This window comes from Chiloscyllium punctatum, chromosome 41, assembly GCF_047496795.1.
Source record: "Chiloscyllium punctatum isolate Juve2018m chromosome 41, sChiPun1.3, whole genome shotgun sequence".
Lineage (NCBI taxonomy): Eukaryota > Metazoa > Chordata > Chondrichthyes > Orectolobiformes > Hemiscylliidae > Chiloscyllium > Chiloscyllium punctatum.
Genome location: NC_092779.1, coordinates 11,587,892 through 11,610,265, shown reverse-complemented (window position 1 = coordinate 11,610,265; position 22,374 = coordinate 11,587,892). Strand labels below are relative to the sequence as shown.

Genomic DNA, 22,374 nt, shown 5'->3' with positions numbered 1-22,374 from the left:
GGAAATAGCCACAATGGAATCTTGTGTAAAATGAAGACATAAATATTATATGAAACTGCTGAGATGCATGAAGCCGGTGAACTACTTTCCAAAACATTTTGTTGATGTCCACAATTTCTAAACTAAAACAGTTGTTTCTTTTTTTAATGGCTCCTGATTGATAGTTGAGAGTTGTGGAACAGAGCAAACTAACATTGACTAATTTATTTATTGCAATGTTGATTTTTTTTATTGAAGGTAATAACTGCAATGGAAGAACTGGGAGGAATATAAATGACTCATTTACAATCTCATCCATATTAGAGTCATAGGGAATGGAAACTGACCCTTCAGTCCAACTTGTCCATGCTGACCACTATATCCTAAACTGCTTTAGTCCCATTTGCCAGCATTTGGCCCATATCCCTCTAAACTTCTTAAAAAAACTCAATCAAGTTTGTGAGACACGATTTCCCACACACAAAGCCATGTTGACTATCCGTAATCAGTCCTTGCCTTTCCAAATACATGTAAATCCTGTCCCTCAAGATTTTGTCCGACAACTTGCCCACCACTGACATCAGGCTCATTGGCCTATAGTTGCCTGGCTTTTCCTTCACCACTTTTCTTAAATAGTGGCACTACATTAGCCAACCATCACTGTTCTGACACCTCCCCTGTGCCTATTAATGACACAGGTACCTCAGCAAGGGAACCATCTATCTCTTCGCTTGCTTCCCACAAAATTCTGGGATACACTTGATCAGGTCCCAGATATTTATCTACTTTTATGCATTTTAAGATGTCCAGCAGCTCCTGTTCTGTAATATGGGCACTTTTCAAAACATCACTATTTATTTCTCCAAGTTCTCGAACTTCCATCTCCTCTCCACAGTAAATACTGACACAAAATAATTGTTTAGTATCTCCCCATCTCCAGTGGTCCCACACATAGACAGCCTTGTTGATCTTTAAGGTGCCCTATTCTCTCCCTAATTACTCTTTTTCCCCTTAATGTATCTATTTGTAGAATCCTTTTGGATTCCCCTTAACCTTATTTGCCAAAACTATCTCATGCTCCCTTTTCCCCTCCTGATTTCCCCCTTAAGTATATTCCTACAGCTCTTATACTCTTCTAGGGGTTCACTCGATTTCTGCTGTCTATATCTGTCATATGTTTTATTTTTCTTGACTAGAGTCTCAATTTCTCTAGTCATCCAGCATTCCCAACAGCTCCCAACCTTGCCCTTCACTAGGTGTCTTGCCCCCAGCTTGGAGGATTTCAAGACTAGAGGCATTTTTTTAAGGTGAGAGGAGAGAGGTTTGAAAAAGACAATATTTTACACAGAGGGTGGTTCGTGTGTGAAGTCAACATCCTTAGGAAGTGGTGGATCGGGGCACAGTTGCAAAGTTTCAAAGACAGTTAGCTGAATGGAAAATGCTGAGAGGGATATGGGCCGGGTGCAGGCAGGTGGGACTAGTTTAGTTTGGGATTATGGTCGGCATGGGCCAGTTGGACCAAAGGGTCTGTTTCTGGCTGTAAGACTCTGACTTTCTGATTGAGGACACTACTATTGTTAATACTTAAATGCTCTTTGAAATGGTCAGGTCAGTCTTGAGCAACATTTGCGAGTGCTGTCAGCAATGCCCACATCCCACATCAAAATGTACATCATCCAACTCCTCGGCACTGTCTGTTACAATTCATATCAGTGATCAGGTGCCCAGCCGCTTTGTTTTGTGTTTGATGCATTCGGAAGTTGTTCTTGAAGCTTTGTTTTAGGCCCCATCTTTTGAGGTGATCTCGCTGTGTTTCCAAAACGTGACACAAGAGATCTTCTCATGCCTGTTGTGACGGGGAAAGAACCTTCTAGATTCTTCATAATCTGCATAAACGACTCAAAATTCAAAATAACAAGATTGCAGAATGAACAATGGAGAATGGGACTGTACTGGGCACCCTTCTCAAAAAGCTAGCAGAGTCATGGCAGGCCTGAAAGCCACGGTTTGTAATTTCTTGCTGTTTTTCTTTTCCCTTTTAACTATTTTATTTAACCTTTAACTCCTTTTGCTTCTTTCTTTCCCTTCACTCTCTATTTCTTGTCTATTTCTCTCCAGCCCCATCTTTCCAACAATATTCTGTGCCATATTCTAAATATACAAATTTCAAATGTCTGAAATCACCACTGGCCAGCCAAAGATTACTGATCCACAGAGTGATTGATATATTAGGGTCCTCTGGAATGTTACTCAGTGATGTGAAATTGGGAAGGTAAGTCATGGGACACTAATATGTGGCTGAAATATAATTGAAGCTAAATTGGAGCACTTAGCCCTGAAATGACTATTGCAAAATTAAGATTGAATAATGTTAACCAGTCCTGAAAATAAAATGAACAACAACTGACATATTTCACAACATATGTGGGTCTGTACTCGATGGAGTTTAAAAGGATGAGGGGGGGGATCTAACTGAAACGAACAACATATTGAATTACCTGGATAGAGTGGATGTTGAGAAGATGTATCCATTGGTAGGAGAGACTAGGACCCGAGGGCACAGTCTTAGAGTAAAAGGAAGACATTTTAAAACGGAGATAAGGAGAAACTTCTTCAGCCAGAGAGTGGGGAATCTGTGGAATTCACTGCCATATAAGGCTGTGCAGGCCAGGTCATTTATTTAAGACAGAAATAGGTATGTTCTTGATTGTTAAGGGGATCAAGGGTTACGGGGAGAAAGTGGGAGAATGGGATTGAGAAACTGATCGGTCATGATTGATTGGTGGAGCAGACTCGATGGGCTGAATGGGCTCTATTCTGCTCCTATGTCTTATGGTCTTATGTATTACACAAATTACAAGACTTTTTATATTGAAATAGTATTGAAACAAAGTACAATTTGGAAAGGATAGTTATGGTGCAAATCAAGATTTGAGAAATCTAAGATTGAAGAATTAACCTTTTTAAAAATAACTTTGAGTGAACCACTGAACATTTTGTTAGAAACTACTTCTAATCACCGTTGTGTTCAATTGTTCAGTGTTTGATTATGTGAGTCTATTTACTATTGATGTTCACTGTGTTTGATTGGCTGTGTCTGGGTGTGAACTCAAGGCCAAGTGAGCCAATCAGATGAAAAAGGTGGAAGGTAGAACTGATGTAGGTTTACTTGCTGAGCTGGAAGGTTCATTTCCAGATGTTTCGTCACCCTACTAGGTAACATCATCAGTGAGCCTCGGGCGAAGCAATGCTGAAAATTCCTGCTGTGTATTTATATGTTTGGGTTTCTTTGGGTTGGTGATGTCATTTCCTGTGGTGATGTCACTTCCTGTTCCTTTTCTCAGGGGGTGGTAGATGGGCTCTAACTCGATGTGTTTGTTGATAGAGTTCCGGTTAGAATGCCATGCTTCTAGGAATTCTCATGTGTGTCTTTGTTTGGCTTGTCCTAGGATGGATGTGTTGTCCCAGTCGAAGTGGTGTCCTTCCTTATCTGTATGTGAGGATACTAGTGAGAGAGGGTCATGTCGTTTTGTGGCTAGTTGATGTTCATGTATCCCAGTGGCTAGTTTTCTGCCTTTTGTCCAATGTAATGTTTGTTACAGTTCTTGCATGGGAAAAAACTAGCCACCAATATACATGAACACCAACTATCCACAAAAAGAGTCTCCTCTGCCCTAGCATTGAATCCAAGTCTCTCTCTCTCTAGATTTGTTTTAACCATCCTCCCTCTTAGTCCACCTTGTGCATTAGACTCCTTCGTTGTCCACTTTCGTTCAGTCCTGTCATCTGTTTGTAGTTTCCCTCCCAGCGGGCATTGTAACTGGTTCTCTGCTTAACTTGAAACTGTCATGGCAACACTCTTACTACAGCCTCACAACAAAAGAATGATGCCCTTCATTGCCTCTGGTCCTTGTGAACTATCTCTCCTCCAGCTACCTTTCGCCACCAGCATCTTGGAATATATTGTTGTTTCTCTTTCCTGAAACACCAGGCATGAACCTTGCTCAGTTTCTGAACCTGCCACAAGGCAGATCCTGAGGCAAAATCATGTTGCAACCTCGTGTGTTTTCCCCGGAGCATCGAGGCTGAGGGGGGGTGATGTTATAGAGGTTTATAAAATCATGACGGGCATGGATAGGGTGAATTCCCAAAGTCTTTTTCCTCAGGGTAGGGAAGTCCAAAACTAAGGGCATAGATTTAAGGTGAGAAGGGAAAGATTTAAAAGGGACCTGATGGGCAACTTTTTCACACAGAGGGTGGTGCGTGTATGGAATGAATGAGTGACAGAGGCTGGTATAATTACAATGTTTAACAGGAATCTGGATGGGTGTATGAATAGGAAGGGTTTAGAGGGATTTGGGCCAAGTGCGGGCAATGGGACTCAATTAGTTTAGGATATTGGTCGGCAGGGATGAGTTGGATCGAAGGATCTGTTTCTGTGATGTACATCTCTATAAGTCTTTGAATTTGGAGCACTGTCTCAGCTTATCATTCCAAACCTATCTGTAGCTTTTCACATGGTCAACTGCAACATTCTCCTCCAACGTTTTTGAATAATTTTTCAGCTCAGTGTCACTGCTTTCACTTATCTCCACGTGCGTCTGTCCAATTATGTTCATAACAACACATACAATGGAAAACTAACAGAACTGCAGATGCTGGAAATCAGAAACACAGAAATGGCTGGAAAATCTCAGCAGGTCTGGCAGTATCTGCGAAGGGAAGGTAGAGTTAATGTTTAAGGTCCCTTCTTCATAACAACTCTAGCAAAAGCTTTCTTCTCACCCCGACCCTCTGCGGTCTCCCTCCATGGCTCCTCGTCATTGATGTGCTACCCTCAAGGGCATCAACTGAATGATGTGGTGTCGAGAGTGTGGTGCTGGAAAAGCACAGCAGGTCAGGCAGCATCTGAGGAGCAGAAGAATGAGCCACATTCCAGATGAAGGGCTCTTGCCCGAAATGTTGATTCTCCTGCTCCTCGGATGCTGCCTGACCTGCTGTGCTTTTCCAGCACCACACTCTTGACTCTGATCTCCACCATCTGCAGTCCTCACTTTCTCCTGAATGATATGGAGGTCTACCTTCAACACACTCACTACTGACACACAGCTCCACTGCTTCATAGCCATCATGTTGACAGACTGATTGTCTGACATCCAGGCCCGGAATATCCACAATTACATCCAGTGATGTATTGAAAACACAGAGTGGGCCATTCAGCCCATTCAAACCCATTCACAATGAGAACAATCTCATTGTCTCCAGTTCTCATCACAAAGCCTTACTTCTTCTTCATGACTTCACCTCTTCTTCTGTCTCGCTATCTCACCAACGTATTTGGCCCCAAGCTGAGCTCCTCGTGCCATATGCTATCCACCAGAAAGACCCCCACTGTATCCTGGCTTCCCTCTACTGTTGTCTCCACCAGTTTATAATCAGTTTCTTCTTTTGGCAGTTCGTGTAGATAGACAATTTTGAATGAAATGTCATGCCTTCAGCTTTCTGCAATGTGTAAGGAATCCTTCAATTTCTGGAGAAACTTAGAAGATAGAATATGACAACGCAGTACTGGCCCTTTGGCCCTCAATGTTGCACCGACTTGTGAAACCAATCTGAAGCCCATCAAACTACACTATTCCATTATCGCCCATATTTTTATCCAATGGCCGTTTAAATGCCCTTAAAGTTGGCGAGTCTACCACTGTTGTAGGCAGGGCATTCCATGACCTGACTACTCTCTGAGTAAAGAACCTACCTCTGACATCTGTCCATATCTCTCACCCCTCAATTTAAAGATATGTCCCCTCGTGCTATTCAGGAATTCAGGCTCGGCAGGGTTATAGTGATGGGAAGTGTTCTCAAGCACGTTTGATGAATAGGCTTCGGTCAAAGATGTTGAAACATCAATTAACAAGAGGGGAAAGAAAGCAATGTGTCCCAGAGGTCTTGCTGCACATCACCAAAGGACCTGGTACAGATGGAATTGCAGTTTGCAGAGAACCCCAGGTTAGAGATCGCCTTTGGTTTACGTGGGAAGCACTTTGTGTTATTCAGTTTCACTCGTGCACAGGCTGTGCATTGTCACAGACTGCAGCACAGCTTGGGAAATGTTACAGATATGAAAATGTGTTGCTGGAAAAGCACAGCAGGTCAGGCAGCATCCAAGGAGCAGGAGAATCAACGTTTCGGATATGAGCCCTTCTCCAGAAATCAGGCTCATGCCTGAAACGTCGATTCTCCTGCTCCTTGAATGCTGCCTGACCTGCTGCGCTTTTCCAGCACCACATTTTCAGCTCTGATCTCCAGCATCTGCAGTCCTCACTTTCTCCTCGAAAATGTTATAGATAGTCATGGAAATTAGGAAATAGAACATAGTCCCTTCCGTCCCTTGAGCCTGCCTCCAACATTCTAAATCACAGTGGATTAGCCACTCAATACCATTGTCCAATGTAGTCTCCAAATCTCGGATATCATTACTAGCTGGAAATCTATCGATTTCTATCATGAATCTACCCAATGATTGAACTTCGACAGACCATAAGACCATACATTGTGTGAGCAGACGTAGGCCATTTGGCCCATTGAGTGTATTTGACCTTTCAATGAGATTGTGTCTGATCTGATAAGCTGCAACTCCACTTTCTTGCTTTTCCCTATAAACTGATTAAAAATCTGTCCACCTTAGACTTGAACTTACTGAATGACCCAGCCTTAACAGCTCCATGTGGCAAAGAATTCCACACATTCACTCCCCTCTCAGAGGAGAAACTCCTCCTCAGATCTGTCTTAATTGGGCAATAGCTTAACTCTGAGAGCACAAAGTGTTCCAGCTGGGGTCTGACTAACTCCTGCACAGTCAAAGCAAGACTTTCCCACTCCTGGTTAACACACTGGAATTATTGGATCAAATCCCATCAGGACCATTCAAATGATAAATCTGGAATTCAAAGCTAACCTCAGTATTAAGACCACAAAGGTATTATCGATTACCCAAAGAACTTAACGAGTTCACTAATATCCTTCAGGAATGGAAATCTGCCATTTTTAAAAGGGTAGCACGGTGGTTAGCACTGCTGCCTCACAGCGCCAGAGACCTGGGTTCAATGTCCACCTCAGGCAACTGTCTGTGTGCAGTTTGCATATTCTCCCTGTGTCTGCGTGGGTTTCCTCCGGGTGCTCCAGTTTCCTCCCACAGTCCAAAAGAATGTGCAGGTTAGGTGAATTGGCCATGCTAAATTGCCCATAGTGTTAGGTGAAGGGGTAAATGTAGGGGGGTGGGTTGCTCTCCGGAGGGTCAGTGTGGACTTGTTGGGCCGAAGGGCCTGTTTCCACACTGTAGGTAATCTAATCTAATCCCTTTCTGTATTGACAGTTTCCAAACTCTTAGCATTTAAGAAATATTCTGCACATCTGTTGCTCCTGCAAACGTGGTTAACCTGCTTCTTTCCCATTCCCGAGGTCTGTACAAAAGCTGCTGAAGCCAATATCCTCACATCACATATTCTGGCTTAACTTTGTATCATCTGCACATTTGGAGATGTTACATTTGGTCCCCAGGTCCAAATCATTGCTATATATTGTGACCAGCATTAATATTTTCGAAGCAGCCTCCTGTGGATGACTTTATCAAAAGCCTTCTGAGAATGTTAGGGTACTTGAAACACAGATGGCGGTCTCAGCAGCAGCTTTAAAAGGGATCTGAGGGGCAACGTTTTTACACAAAGGGTGGTGCGTGTATGGAATGAGCTGCCAGAGGAAGCGGTGGAGGCTGGTACAATTCCAACTTTGAAAGGGTATATGAACAGGAAGTGTTTAGTGGGATATGGGCCAAATGTTGGCAATTGGGAGTAGATTAGTTTAGGATATCTGGTCAGCATGGACGAATTGGACCAAAGGGCCTGTTTCCATGCTGTTTAACTCTACGACTCTTTGAGCTGAGATGGTGCAAATAAATTGTAGCTAAGCAATAAATATCAGTCTGAACAAACCTCACCATCAACTACGCGCCAACAATGTCAGTTTGCCAAGCTGTCAGTCTCCAGTTAAATGTCCAGAATGCATGAGTTCTCTATATCACATGCCCCATGCCACTGTGATAATAATGTAGGGTACAAAGAACAAAGAAAATTACAGCACAGGAACAGACCCTTTGGCCCTCCAAGCCTGCACCGATCCAGATCCTCTATCTAAACCTGCCCCCTATTTTCTAAGGATCGCTATCCCTCTGCTCCCTGCCCATTCATGTATCTGTCTAGATACATCTTAAATGAAGCTATTGTGCCCACCTCTACCACCTCCCCTGGCCATGCGTTCCAGGCACACACCACTCTTTGCATAAAGAACTTTCCATGCATATCTCCCATAAACCTTTCCCTTCTCACCTTGAATTCGTGACCCCTAATAATTGAATCCCCCACTCTGGGAAAAAGCTTCTTGCTATCCATCATCTTATGATTTTGTAGACCTCAATCAAGTCCCGCCACAACCTCCGTCATTCTAATGAAAATAATCCTAATCTACTCAACCTCTCTTCATAGCTGGCACTCTCCATACCAGAAAACATCCTGGTGAACCTCCTTTGCACCCTCTACAAAGCATCCACATCCTTTTGGTAATGTGGTGACCAGACCTGTACATAGTTTTCCAAATATGGCCAAACCAAAGTCCTATACAACTGTGACATGACCTGCCAACCCTTGTACTCAATACCCTGTCCCATGAAGGAAAGCATGCCATATGCCCTTTTGATCACTCCATCAACCTGCATTACCACCTTCAGGGAACAATGGACCTGAACATCAAGATCTCCCTGTACATCAATTTTCCCTAGGGCTTTTCCATTTACCATATAGTTTCCTCTTGAATTGGATCTTCCAAAATGCATCACCTCACATTTGCCCAGATTTAACTCCATTTGCCATTTCTCTGCCCAACTCTCCAATCTATTGATATTCTGCTGCATTCTCTGACAGTCCACTTCACTATCTGCTACTCCACCAATCTTAGTGTCATCTGCAAACTTGCTAATCAGACCACCTATACCTTCCTCCAGATCATTTATGTATCCATGTCCCAACATAGATCCCTGTGGAACACCGCTGGTCACAGTTCTCCATTTTGGGAAACTCCCTTCCACTAATACCCTCTCTCTCCTGTTGCCCAGCCAGTTCTCTATCCATCTAGCTAGTACACCCTGGACCCCATGCGACTTCACTTTCTCCATCAGCCTACCATGGGGAACCTTATCAAACGCCTTACTGAAGTCCATGTAGATGACGTCTACAGCCCTTCCTTCATCAATCAACTTTGTCACTTCCTCAAAGAATTCTATTAAGTTGATAAGACATGACCTTCCCTGCACAAAACCAAGTTGCCTATCCAATGGACTGATAAGTCCATTTTCTTCCAAATGGAAATAGATCCTATCCCTCAGTTTCTTCCCCAGCAGCTTCCCTACCACTGACATCAGGCCCACCAGTCTATAATGACCAGGATTTTCTCTGCTACCATTCTTAAATAAGGGGACAACATTAGCAATTATCCAGTCCTCTGGGACTTCACCCATGTTCAAGGATGCTCTCTCGTTTCCCTCAGCAACCTGGGATAGATCCTATCCAGACCTGGGGACTTGGCCGCCTTAATGCCTTTTCGAATACCTAACATTTCCTCCCTTCTTATGCTGACTTGACCTAGAGTAATCAAACATCCATTCCTAACCACAACATCCGTCGTGCCCCTCTCCTCAGTGAATACCGATGCAAAGTACTCATTAAGAATCTCACCCATTTTCTCTGACTCCATGCATAACTTTCCTCTTTTGTCCTTGAGTGGGCCAACCCTTTCTCTAGTTACCCTCTTGCTCCTTATATACGAATAAACGGCTTTGAGATTTTCCTTAACCCTGTTTGATAAAGATATCTCATGACCCCTTTTTGCCCTCTTAATTCCTCATTTCAGATTGGTCCTACTTTCCCAATATTTTTCCAAAGCTTTGTCTGTTTTCAGTCACCTAGACCTTATGTATGCTTCCTTTTTCCTCTTAGCTCGTCTCACAATTTCACCAGTCACCCATGGTTCCCTAATCTTGTCATTTCTGTCCCTCGTTTTCACGAACGTATATCTCTTGAACTCTAATCAATCTCTGTTTAAAAGCCTCCTACATATCAAATGTGGATTTACCTTCAAACAGCTGCTCTCTGTCCATATTCCCCAGCTCCTGCCGAATTTTGCTCTAGTTGGCCTTCCCCCAAATGAGCACTCTTCCTTTAGGACCACTCTTGTCTTTGCCCCATGAATATTCTAAAACTTACGGAAATGTGATCACTATTCCCAAAGTAATCTCCTACTGAAGCTTCAGCCACCTGGCCAGGCTCATTCTCCAACACCAGGCCCAGTATGGTCCCCTCTTGAGTTGGAGTATTTACATACTGGTCTGGAAAACCCTCCTGGATGCTCCTTACAAATTCTGCTCCAGCTAGACCTCTAACACAAAGTGAATCTCAGTCAGTATTGGGAAAATTAAAATCTCCTATCACCACCACCCTGTTGCTCCTAATTCTTTCCATAATCTATTCACATGTTTGTACCTCTATCTCACACTCACAGGGAGGCCTGTAATACAGCCCCAACATTGCTACTGCATCCTTCCTATTCCTGAGTTCTGCCCATATTGCCTCTCTGCTCGAGTTCTCCATAGTGCCCTCCTTCGGCAGAGCTGTGATATCCTCCCTGACCAGTAATGCACATCCTCCATGCCTTTTATCTCTCTCTCTCTCTCTATCCCGCCTGAAGCATCCATATCCTGGGATATTTAGTTGCCAATCACGCCTTTCCCTCAACCAAGTCTCAGTAATAGCAATGACGTCATACTCCCAGGTACTAATCGAAGCCCTTAGTTAATCTGCCTTACTTACTACACTCCTCACATCAAAACAAATGCCTCTCATTTGGCAGCACGGTGGCTCAGTGGTTAGCACTGCTGCCTCACAGCACCAGGGACCTGGGTTCGATTCCCACCATGGGCGACTGTGTGGAGTTTGCACATTCTCCCCGTGTCTGTGTGGGTTTCCTCCTGGTGCTCCGGTTTCCTCCCATAGTCCAAAGATGTGCAGGTCAGGTAAATTGCCCGTAGTGTTAGGTGCATTAGTCAGGGATGAATGTAGGGGAATGGGTCTGGGTGGGTTGCTCTTCGGAGGGTTGGTGTAGACTTGTTGGGCTGAAGGGCCTGTTTCCAGACAGTAGGTAATCTAATCTAAAAACACCAGCGTTCATTATCTGCTCCTCTTCCCCTTAGTCCCACTGACTTAATTATTTCGTGCCTTACAGTCTTTAGTTACTACCTCCTCATTGTCCACTAACCTCCTCATTTGGTTCCCATCCCCCGGCCACATTAGTTTAAACCCTCCCCAACAGTGTTACCAAAAGCACCCCCAAGGACATTGGTTCCAGTCTGGTCCAGGTGTAGACTGTCCAATTTGTAATAGTCCCACCTCCCCCAGAACCAGTCCCAATGTTCCAAAAAATCTGAACCCCTCCCTCCTAAACCATCTGTCAAGAGACAGTTTTGCCCCTGAACATTTGAATGCACGACATGCTCTTGTTTCATTCAATTCCAACACCTCCCTTCAAATCCCTCTTTAGTTCAGATTGATAGACTCAATACAATTGGCACCTGGTTACATGGAGAAACTGGAGAAGCTGGGCTATGGTTTTCTTCGAAATGAGAAGATTGAGAGGAGACTTAATAAAGATTGTCAGAATTATGGAATATCATGATCAAACAAGAGAAAGCTGGGAGAAGGGTCAGTAACCTGAGGATGTGGGTGGCCGACAAAGGGATGAGAGGCAACAGAAGCATTCCAGTGAAGCTTAACACATAGAGGGGAAAAGCAAATCATCTTTCAACACAGCTCTCTGCAACATTCTGAACTCAATACCAAATTCGACAGCAGTACATTATATCCACTGCTTCCATCTTTTTCTAGTTGCATTTTCTCTGTTTTTCTAGTTGGTGTTTGTTTTGTTTCCTTTTCTCATGTTGTGTTCATATTGGTTTTAACCATTTAGGCCTCATTTGAATGCACATACACTTCATCACTATTTCTAGCCACTTCCTTTACGCTGTTACATCATGAAATCTTTTGTTATTCAGGCCTGGTCTCCACCATATCACGGACATTACATCGAACATAGGTGCAGGAGTAGGCCATTCGGCCCTTCGATGCTATCATGACTGATCATGCAATTTCAATATCCCATTCCCACCTCTCTCTCTGTATTCCTGGATCCCTTTAACCACAAGGGCCATGTCCAGCTCCCTCTTGAATATATCTAACAAATTGGCCCCAGTAGCTTCCTGCGGGAAAGCATTCGATAGGTTCCCACTCTCTGAGTGAAGAAAGTCTTCCACATATCAGTTCTGAATGGCTTATCCCTTATTCATAGACTCCTTCTGGACTTCCCCAACATTGGGAACATTCTTCCCACATCTAGCCTGTCCAGTCCCATCAGGATTTTATCTGTTTTCTTCATCCTGTTACTCTCCAGGCTTCCACTGGTTTTAAAACGGTTTCCCTCTACCTGTTTTTATTATCCCAAGACATTAACTCTGTTTCTCTCCACCGATGGCACTACCTGACTTGCTGTGTTTTTCCAGCACTTTTAAAAAAATCATTCATTGATGGGATGTGGGCTACCCACCATTTATTGCCCATTCCTAATCGCCCTTGAGAAAAGCAATTGTTTCTGTTTCTGAATTCAATAGTATCTCTCTGATGTAAGAATGGGGGATCATTGTTTCTCTTTCATGTAGGGAGTTGGTACAGTCTGGGGCGCGATGGCTGAAAGAGCAATTAAATCAGAGTTAATAGCAACTTTTGATCGGAAATTGGATGACAATTTGAAGGAAAAGGAATTGCAAACCTACAGGGCTCTTTTGAGGAGGAGCTTCAGGCTGACTGGCCTCCTCTGTGCTCGGATTTCACCTTTGATCCCCATGCAGTCAGTGTCACTGTGGGAAATTCCTTTTGTGACCTAACCTCCTGAATAAATGATTGCTGTCTCAGGTAATTGCTTCCACGAACAGGGCTCCCACATAAATCATTCAGTAACAGGTTCAATGGATGCTTCTTGACAGCATCTATTTTATTGACAAATAATTATGAAGTGAATAGTTTCTTTAAAGAAATTGTTATTAAGTAAACAGTGAGATGTAAAGGTAGATATCTCCCTGTCTGCGCCAGCAATTGATAAACATATGACTAGCAGCAATGAATAATTAATTTGCTGACTGCGTGCAGTAATTTTGGTTTGTCTTTGATAAATAATTCACCAGCAGATATGAAAAGAATAAACTATTGATCAAGTATTTTATAAATCTGTAACTCTCTTAACTGAACAAAGTAAATGATCAATAATTCTAATATACTGAAAATAGATCAATGATAGCCTAATTTTAAATTAGTAATGAAGATGCAATTAATTTCTAATCAAGGGATTGCATGAAGGATATATTGTTATTTTATTCTAATGATGTATTTTTCACATAAATTCTAATTGCTTAGTCTCTCTGACTTGAGGTCCTGCTGCCTGAGTCTGCTTTTCCTGGTTAATATTCCCATTTCCACAAGGCTTACTGAGGGCTTTCGCCTCAAAGTATGACCCCACTGTGATCTCCACCCTTGCTGATTACCCTCTCTGCAACTTTATTTGCTGAAGTTGCTACTGTGTCAAATCCAATTGTGTGGCACAGTTGTGTAATAAGGGCAAAGACTTGAATTTGCATAATGCCTTTCACTACCTCAGGATATCCCAAGGTGCTTTATAGCCAATGAAGTATTTGTGACCCACTGGACTATTTACCGATTTACACACAGCAAGCTCTTGTAGCTTTGAGTTCTCAGTTAATTGATATTTCTCTGCTTGCTCTTCACTGGACATTGTCTTCCAAGAGGCTGAGAAAATGGGGAGAGACAGAGCAAGGTTCTGTTGTTACAGTACCATGATTCTTTACTCTGATCTCTCTGTTTGAAACACCATTCATTTGTGTTTTCCAGTGTTTACCATTTTTATTTCCGAGCTGGATCCTCTACAGGTGAATCTTTCATTCCAACTATGGAACTTCCAGAAGGATGTCAGTTGAGTGGGAGATGCAGAACTGTGTGACTGATTTCAGTCATTTTAATGGCTCATTAATTTCCCTTCAAACTGGATCTCTTGTTTGTTGATATTTTTGTGAACTGTCTTGACTTATAGTCAGGTGATCACTGTCGTCATCTTAAGTCAGTGTTTTTCCCTTTCGAAAACCATTTTAGTTGGTTAAAGGTCATAACTATTAAATCTTTGATGAAAGAAGTTGAAAATTGATGATCCATTTTTAAGTTTATTAACTGTGATGCTTTAGAAACTTGTTAGCTGTATCCTTAACCCAACTTCCCCACAATACCGAAATAAGTAATGGAATCAAAGAATCCCTGCAGTGTGGAAGCAGGCCATTAAGCCCACCAGGTTCACACCGACCATTGGAAGAGCATCCAACCCAGACCCATCCTGTCACCCCATCTCTGTAACCCTGCATTTCCCATGGCTAACCCATGTAGGCTGCACATCCCTAAATGCCATGGGCAATTTAACATGGCCAATCCATCTACCTGCACATCTTTGGAGGAAACTGGAGCACCCGGTGGAAACCCACACATGACTACCCATCAAAAATGTTTCACTGACTATAAAGCACTCTGCACCATCCTGAGATCACAAAAAGGTGCTATTGATGTCACAAAATCCATTCGTTTTCACTTCTGATTATTTATGTATTTATTAATAAGTTCTATATTGATGTTCTCATGTTTAATTCAATTTTCCATTCAATTCCTGGTGTGTGTAAATTAATTGTTAAGTTCAGGCATATATTTTTTATGATTTTATTGCACTTTGAACTTCAATAGTAGGATCTCCTCTGGGGCTTTGAAATCCTTGGCATGTTGGCAGTTGTACAACTCTGATTCACAGAGACAGAGAGAACACTTTTTTCCTTTATATTATAATATTCTTTCATGAGGTGTGGGTAACATGGGCAAAGCCAGCATATTTTGTTTATCCTTAACTTCCACAGAGAAAGTGATGTTGAGCTGTCTCCTCACACTGCTGCTGTCCATGTGCTGTATGTACACCCAAAACGCTGTCAGGGATAAACTTCCAGGTCTTTACCACAGTGACAACGAAGGGGCGGGAATGTATTTCCAGGTCAGGATGGAGAGCGGCCCGGAGGGGAATTTGCAAGGGATTGGTGTTCCCATGTGTCTGCTGCCCTTGTCCTTCTGTGTGGTAGATTTTGTGAGTTTGAGAGAAGCTTGGTGAGTTGCATCTTGGAAATGTGGAAGGGATGAATGTTGAAGGGAGTCAGCAATGGGTGCCTGTCAAATGCAGCTGCTTTGCCCTGGATGGCATTGAGCTTGTTGAGTTTTGTTGGAGCTACAGTCATCTGAGGCCAGTGTGGGGTATTCCATTACACTCCTGACTTGTCTGTGGTCAGTGGTGGGGAGTCAGGAAGCGAATTACTCACCTTGTGTATGAGTTCAGAAGGTTTGGAGAGATCTTTTGTACAATGAATATTCATCATAATTTTGAAATTATGACCATTCCTTCTCTCATTACTTTTAAGAATCACCCTTCATTTTAGGATTCATAATTCTGAGCCATCAGCTATATTAGTTAGTTTACTTTTAAATTTAATCGTGGGATGTGAGGATGTGATATATAGTCCAGTATTTATTACCTATCACTAATTGCCCTTGAGGACATTGTGGAGATCTCCTTTCTTGAGCTGCTTCAGACCTTGGGTTGTAGCTACACTGAGTGTGTTGTCAGGGAGGGAGGTTCTAGGATTTGAATCCAGCCACCATGACAGAAATTTCCAGAACCCCTTCCATGTATTGAATATTTAGGAAACTGTTGAGTTTGAATCTCTGTTGGTCAGCACATTTGCATGTCCTCAGAACATTCTGAAGCTAATTAAGTACTTTGCAAAAAGTGTAGTCACTGCTGTGTTGTAAGAAATGGGGAAATAACAATTAGTACAAATCAGTCCATCCCCGGAAAGACCCTGGATTACTATCTACTTCCCAAAGAAGTTTAGGATGAAGAGTTTTTCGAGACTATCATAAGTGTAACATGTTGGATAAATGCTGTTGGAGTGTTAATGTAATTACACTATTAACCCAGAACCCCAGGCTAATGTTCTGGGAGTATGGGTTTGAATTGTACCACGGCAGGTGATGAAATTTGATTTCAATAAAAGCCAGGCCTAACAGTAACTATGTAACCACTGTTAATGTAAAAACACATTGGGTTCACTAACGTCCTAGAGAAAGAAATCTGCCAACCTTATCTGTTTTGACCCACAGCAATTAAGTTAACACGTAGCTGCTGTTTGGGTCATTAGACCAATTCAGCGATGCTCACATCCCATGAACGATTTTTAAAAACAATACATTGTTTGGCTCTATGAAGCTTTCAGTCATTTGTGAGATATGTTCTATTATGTGAATGCTCTTGCTGGGACTAACCTCATTATGAGGAAATCCTTCTGCTGACTTATCAACAATGATAATTCCTTCTGGATTTCCAAAGTGGTTCTGTGCATTGGAAGGGGATGTTCCATTATTAAATAATATGGATGTACTGTTGTATTTTGCATCTAGGAGATATGCAGAGATGATACACCAGGTGCTATGCTCACAGGATTTTGATTGGATGCTTTTAAATGCCGTTTGTTTCAAATTATACAGTGCTACTTGGTCTCCACGTCCAGTCTTAACAAATGTTATTGTGATCTGTCAACAGACGCAGGATCAAGCACTGAACTATTGAACACTATGTCTAAAGGGAGACAGCCTAGACCACTTTGTTACTCAGTCTTGGGATCTGGACATCAGTGGCAAGGACAACAATCATGAGTTGACCTTGAGAATGGGTTGGTGTTGACAATGGATTCACAAGCTGTTTCGGAGTTGAGTTAAGAGCCTTACTGTTGGGAAGGCCAACAAATTTCATTCCCAAAGAGGCTTTTGTGAAGCAGATTCAATCTAGTAGCTTCCCAGTCATAATTACTGGCACTAACATTTTATTCCAGATTCATTTGGTTGAATTTATTATCTCCAGCTGCTCTGGTTGGGTTTGAGTACATATGTCCAATCAGCAATCAGGCTTTAGGACTAAGTAATAAAATTGCTATAGTCTCCCTCTCTCATGAGAGACTTTAGTAGTTTAACCTGAGGTCCAGCACACCTCAGGCAGTGTGGGGAGAGATTGCGAAGGAGAGTCCTTCATGGCAAGCTCCCTGGCGTGGGAATTGAACCCTTGCTGTTGGCATCATTCACCAGTCGTACAGTGAACTGAGCATCACTGAGGGAGTGTTAAACTGAAAAACATTTGATTACGATGTAGAGCATAAGGAGGGCTATAATCAAGCCTTATCAAAGTGATGTACACAACAGAGTAATCGAACTGAGTGCTGTATAATAAAGATGTGGTGGTGTGTTTCATAGCACAGGCAGTGAGAACTCAACAGTCAACTATCCGAACAGGTTATTGGTGAGGTCTGTCTGATACTGTGTATAGTTCTGGTCACCCTGCTGTAGGAAAGATGCTATTAAATTGGAGAGGGTTCAGGAAAGATTTACCAGGTTGTCACCAGAAGTGGAAGGTTTGAGTTGTGAGAAGAGGCAGGATAGCCTGGGACTTTTTTCACTGGAGCATAGGAGGTTGAGGGGTGACCTTACAGAGGTTTATCAAATCATGAGGGACAATAACAAAGGTCTTTTTTCTGGACTGGGGGATCTCAAGACTGGGAGACATATTTTTACAGTGAGAGGAGAAAGTTATAAAAAGGACAAGCAGGGCAACTTTTTTACACAGAGAGTGGTTCGTGTGTGGATTGAACAGCTAGTGGAAGTGGTGGATACAGGTAGTTACAACATTTAAAAGACATTATAATGAATAGGAAAGATTTGGAGGGATATGGGTCAAGCGCAGGCTGGAGTACTGAATGGAGGATTGCTCATCTGGTAATCTTAAAAGCTGGCAAAGGCCAGGGCAAACTGTCATAGATTTAATGAGGTTTTGTAATTTTTATTTTGTTTGATGAATTTTAAGTTGAGTGGGCAAAGGCTTGAGGTCTCAGCTTGATCACCCCCACAAAGCTGTCTGAATCCTAAGCAGCACCATTCAATTTGGCCATGACACCTTCCTCCATACACACACCCACGTTCCCTTGCCAGCATTGATTCTAGCTTAAGTAAAGCCTTGATGTTTAATATTCCTACCCTTGTTTTCAAATCCCTCCATGGCCTCACCCACCCTGTCCCTGTAATCTCCTGGACCCCCACAATCCTCTCTGCTCTGCTCCAACTGCTGCCCCTTCAGCCTTCTCAATTTTAATCACTCCACCTTTCGTGGGAGCTGCCTTTGCGCGAATTTCTCGAATTCCATCCCCCAACCTCTCCACCTCTTTGTCTTTTTATTCTCTTGTGGTACGTGGGCATCACTGGCTGGGCTAGCATTTATTGCCTGTTCCTTGTTGCCCTTGAGAAGGTTGGGGTGAACTGCTTCCTTGAACCGCTGCAGTCCATGTGATGTAGGTTGACCCACGATGTCCTCAGGGAGGGAATTCCAGAATTTTGACCCAGTGACCCAGAAGGAACGCCAATATACTTCGAAAATGGCTTAGAAGGGATCATGCAGCTGACGGCGTTTCATTGCATCTGCTGCCTTTGTCCTTCTCGATGGAAACGTTTGTGAGTTTGGAAGATACTGACCAAAGATCTTTGGTGAACCTCTGCACTGCATCTTGTAGATGGTACACACTGAGCGTTGTAGTGGAGGGAGTAGATGTTTGTAGATGTAGTGTCAAATAAGCGGGCTGCTTTGTCCTGGATAGGTAAAGTTTATTGAATGCTGTTGGAGCTTCATTCATCCAGGCAAGTGGAGAGTATTCCATTGCACTGTTGACGTGTGTCTTGTGGATGGTGGGCAACCTTTGAGGAATCAGGAAATGCAATTCCTAGCTTTGGACCTGTTGTTGTAGCCACTATAGTTACACAGTGGGTCTTGTTTAGTTTCTTGTCAATGGTAACCTCGGGATGTTGATAGAGGGTGATGCTAATGCCATTGAATATCAAGGGGTGGTGGGTAGATTGTCTCTTTTTGGAGATGTTCATTTGTATGGCATGAACATTATGTCTTCCCTATCCTCTCCCCTATGCTAGACTTTAGATTTTGGTCAACTGTCCTAATATTACTTTCTGGTGTCAAAAACCTCTGCTGTGAAGTATTCTGGGAGTGTTTTCCTATATCAAAGATACTATTTACAGGAAAATGCAAATTGTTGTCATGGTTATCATTATAACCTTTCCTTTGTTCCTATGTGGGATGGTATTTACGTTTAAAATGAGCATTTAATTAGTTAAAAAGGATCACTGGACAGAAATGCTAACTTTGCTTTCTCTGCACAGATGTTGCCAGACTTGCTGAGTTTTCCCAGCAATTTCTGTTTCTGTTGTTGTTAATTAATTAATGTTTTCTGCCAAAGTCATACAGCTCCCATTTGAAACGGGAAGAATGAGAAATCATCTCCTTGATCTTTCCACAGGGCAGCATACTATGAAGAAGATGAGCAACATCTATGAGTCAGCCGCAAACACGCTGGGACTGTTTTCCAGCCCCTGCCTGACGAAGGTGGAACTGCGAGTATCGTGCAAAGGCATATCGGACCGAGATGCACTCTCCAAACCGGATCCCTGTGTCATCCTTAAAATGCAGTCACATGGACAATGGCTGGAGGTATGGTCATAACAGGTTGACATTGAAAAATCTGCTTTTACACCTTGTACTGGAGTTACTGCAGAGCTCCTTGTTTGTGGGTGCTGTAGCAATGATGCTGTTCAAAATACCAATTTATCCAAGGAAGGAAAGAGGTCAAAGTACCAATGGGGAGGTATTCTTTTCAATCAATTTTATGACACAACCAGCAGTTGATCATTGTTCTTCTTCCCCTTGTTAATAGAATGCTATCGAAAATACCATTCCCCAGAAAAGTAATGACATAGACAGCTTTTTCAGGTAAAGGGGAAGCCTGTTCCAAAAATCAATGGGATTCTGGTTGATCAATGACCCTTTTCATGCCATTGGCAGACAATCCAAGACTTTAAGTATGAAATTCTTCTAATGCCACCTGTCATTCGCAGATGAGAGTTCTAAGTATGTACCACTCTATGTGTAGGAATGTTTTCTAATGTCACTCCTGAAACCTCTGGCTCTGATTTTTCGCATCTGCTCCAGAGTCTGAGTCTCCCCCACCAGCAGAAATAGTGTGTCCCTATTTACCCTCCCTCTTTCCTCTTAATAAGCTTGAAAACCTTGATCCAATCTCTCCTTATAAACTTCAGAAAATGCCGTGCCCACAACTGCTCAGGTGTGGGCTAAATGGGTGTTTGTTTATCTAAAGTGTGACTTCTACTTCCTTGTATTTCACATACAACACTTACCATTAGACAAGCCCTTTCAATGATCTTCTGTGCCTGCCCCCCCTTGCAGTTTTCATGGTTTGTGTAGCTGACCCCATCTCCCAAGACTCTTTGGATCGCCACAATTTCTGACATTGCACCAGCTTTGTTGCATATTTTGAGCTTTGTTATCTCATTTTAAAATTCAGATTTGTCTAATATACATTGTAAACTAATGTTCTGAGTTGAGCATCCTCTTTGTGCAACATAAAGCAATTTTCCATTTTATTTTAGAATGTCATACAGCACAGAAACTGACTTTTAGTTTCAACCAGTCCTTGCTGATCATGTTTCCAAACTAAACCACTCCCACCTGCCTGCTCCTCGCCCATATCCCTCCAAACCTTTCCTATTCATGTACTTATCCAAATGTCTTTTAGACTTGGAACTGTACCCACATCCACCACTTTCTCTGGCAGTTCATTCCACACATGAACCACTCTCTGTGTAAAAATATTGACTTCATATCATTTTTATCCTCTCACCTTAAAAAATACGCCCCCTAGATTTGAACTCCCTACTCTAGGGGGAAAAAACCCTTGTCATTCACCTTATCTCTATGCTTGATGATTTTATAAACCTCAATAAAGTCACCCCTCAATCTCCTACGCTCCAGTAAATAAAATCCAGTCTTTCCAGTCTGGTTTCATATCTCAAATCCTCCATTTCCAGCAACATGCTGGTAAATCTTTTCTGAACCCTCTCAGTTTTATAGTATTCTTCCTGTAACAAGGTGACCAGAATGGGACACATTACTCCAGAAGAGATCTCACCAGTGTCCTGTACAACCTCAACATGACATTCAACTCTCATATTCAAAAGTCTGAGCAATGAAGGCAAGTGTGCTAATCACCATCTTAACCACACTGTCTACCTGTGGTACAAATTTCAAAGAATTATGTACCTGAACCCCTACATCTCTCTATTCAATAACACTACCCTGGGCCCTACCATTAATTGTATAAATCCTGTCCTTGGTCAGCAAGGACTGGTTGAAACAAAAGGTCAGTTTCCGTGCTGTATGACTTTCTAAAATAAAATGGAAAATTGCTCTATGTTGCACAAAGAGGATGCTCAACTCAGAACATTAGTTTACAATGTATGTTAGACAAATGCAAGATAGGTAAATCCTATCTTGCATTTATCCAAATCTGTCACTCCTCAGCCCATTGACCATTGATCAAAATGGGCAAAATATTTATTTAATATCTCTCCCATCTCTTTGTAATCTTAGATAACCTTCCTCACTGCCCACTATACCACCAATTTGGTGTCATCTGCAAACTTACTAACCATACCTCCCATATTCTCATCTAAATTGTTTATGTAAATGACAAATAGCAGTGGACCCAGTACACATCGTTGTGGTACAGCACTGGTCACAGGCCTCCAGTCTGAAAAACAACCCTCTACCCTCTGTCTCCTACCATAAAGCCAATTTAATATCCAATTGGCAAGCTGTCTCTGAATCTCATGTGATCTAACTTTACTGATTAGTCTACTATGTGGAAACTTGTAAAAGGCTTTACTAAAGTCCATGTAAACAATATCTACTGCTCTCGCCTCATCAATCTTTTTGGCTAAAAATCACAATCAAGTTTATGAGATTCAAATTCCCTTGCACAAAACCATGCCAACTATCCCTAAACATTCCTTTTCTCTCCAAATGCATGTAAGTCCTATCGTTCTGAATCACCTCCAACAACTTGCTCACCACTAATGTCAGACAGGTTTATAGTTTCTAGGTTTCTGTTTCCACCTCTTCTTAAAAAATTGACACAACATTATTAACCCTCCACTCCTTGTTTATAGACGATACAAATATTTCTGCTAT

At 42.4% G+C, this 22,374-nt stretch overlaps 1 protein-coding gene across 2 annotated transcripts in view; it reads left to right on the top strand.

Annotated features, from left to right (window-relative positions):
• cpne4b (copine IVb) overlaps positions 1 to 22,374 on the top strand; it is a 374,751-nt gene that overhangs the window by 25,684 nt on the left and 326,693 nt on the right. For both annotated transcript variants that reach the window (XM_072560364.1, XM_072560365.1), the window contains exon 2: positions 19,628 to 19,818. In XM_072560364.1, coding sequence (XP_072416465.1) covers positions 19,639 to 19,818 — 180 coding nt within the window. In that variant the 5' untranslated portion in view covers positions 19,628 to 19,638. The remainder of the gene's footprint in view (positions 1 to 19,627; positions 19,819 to 22,374) is intronic.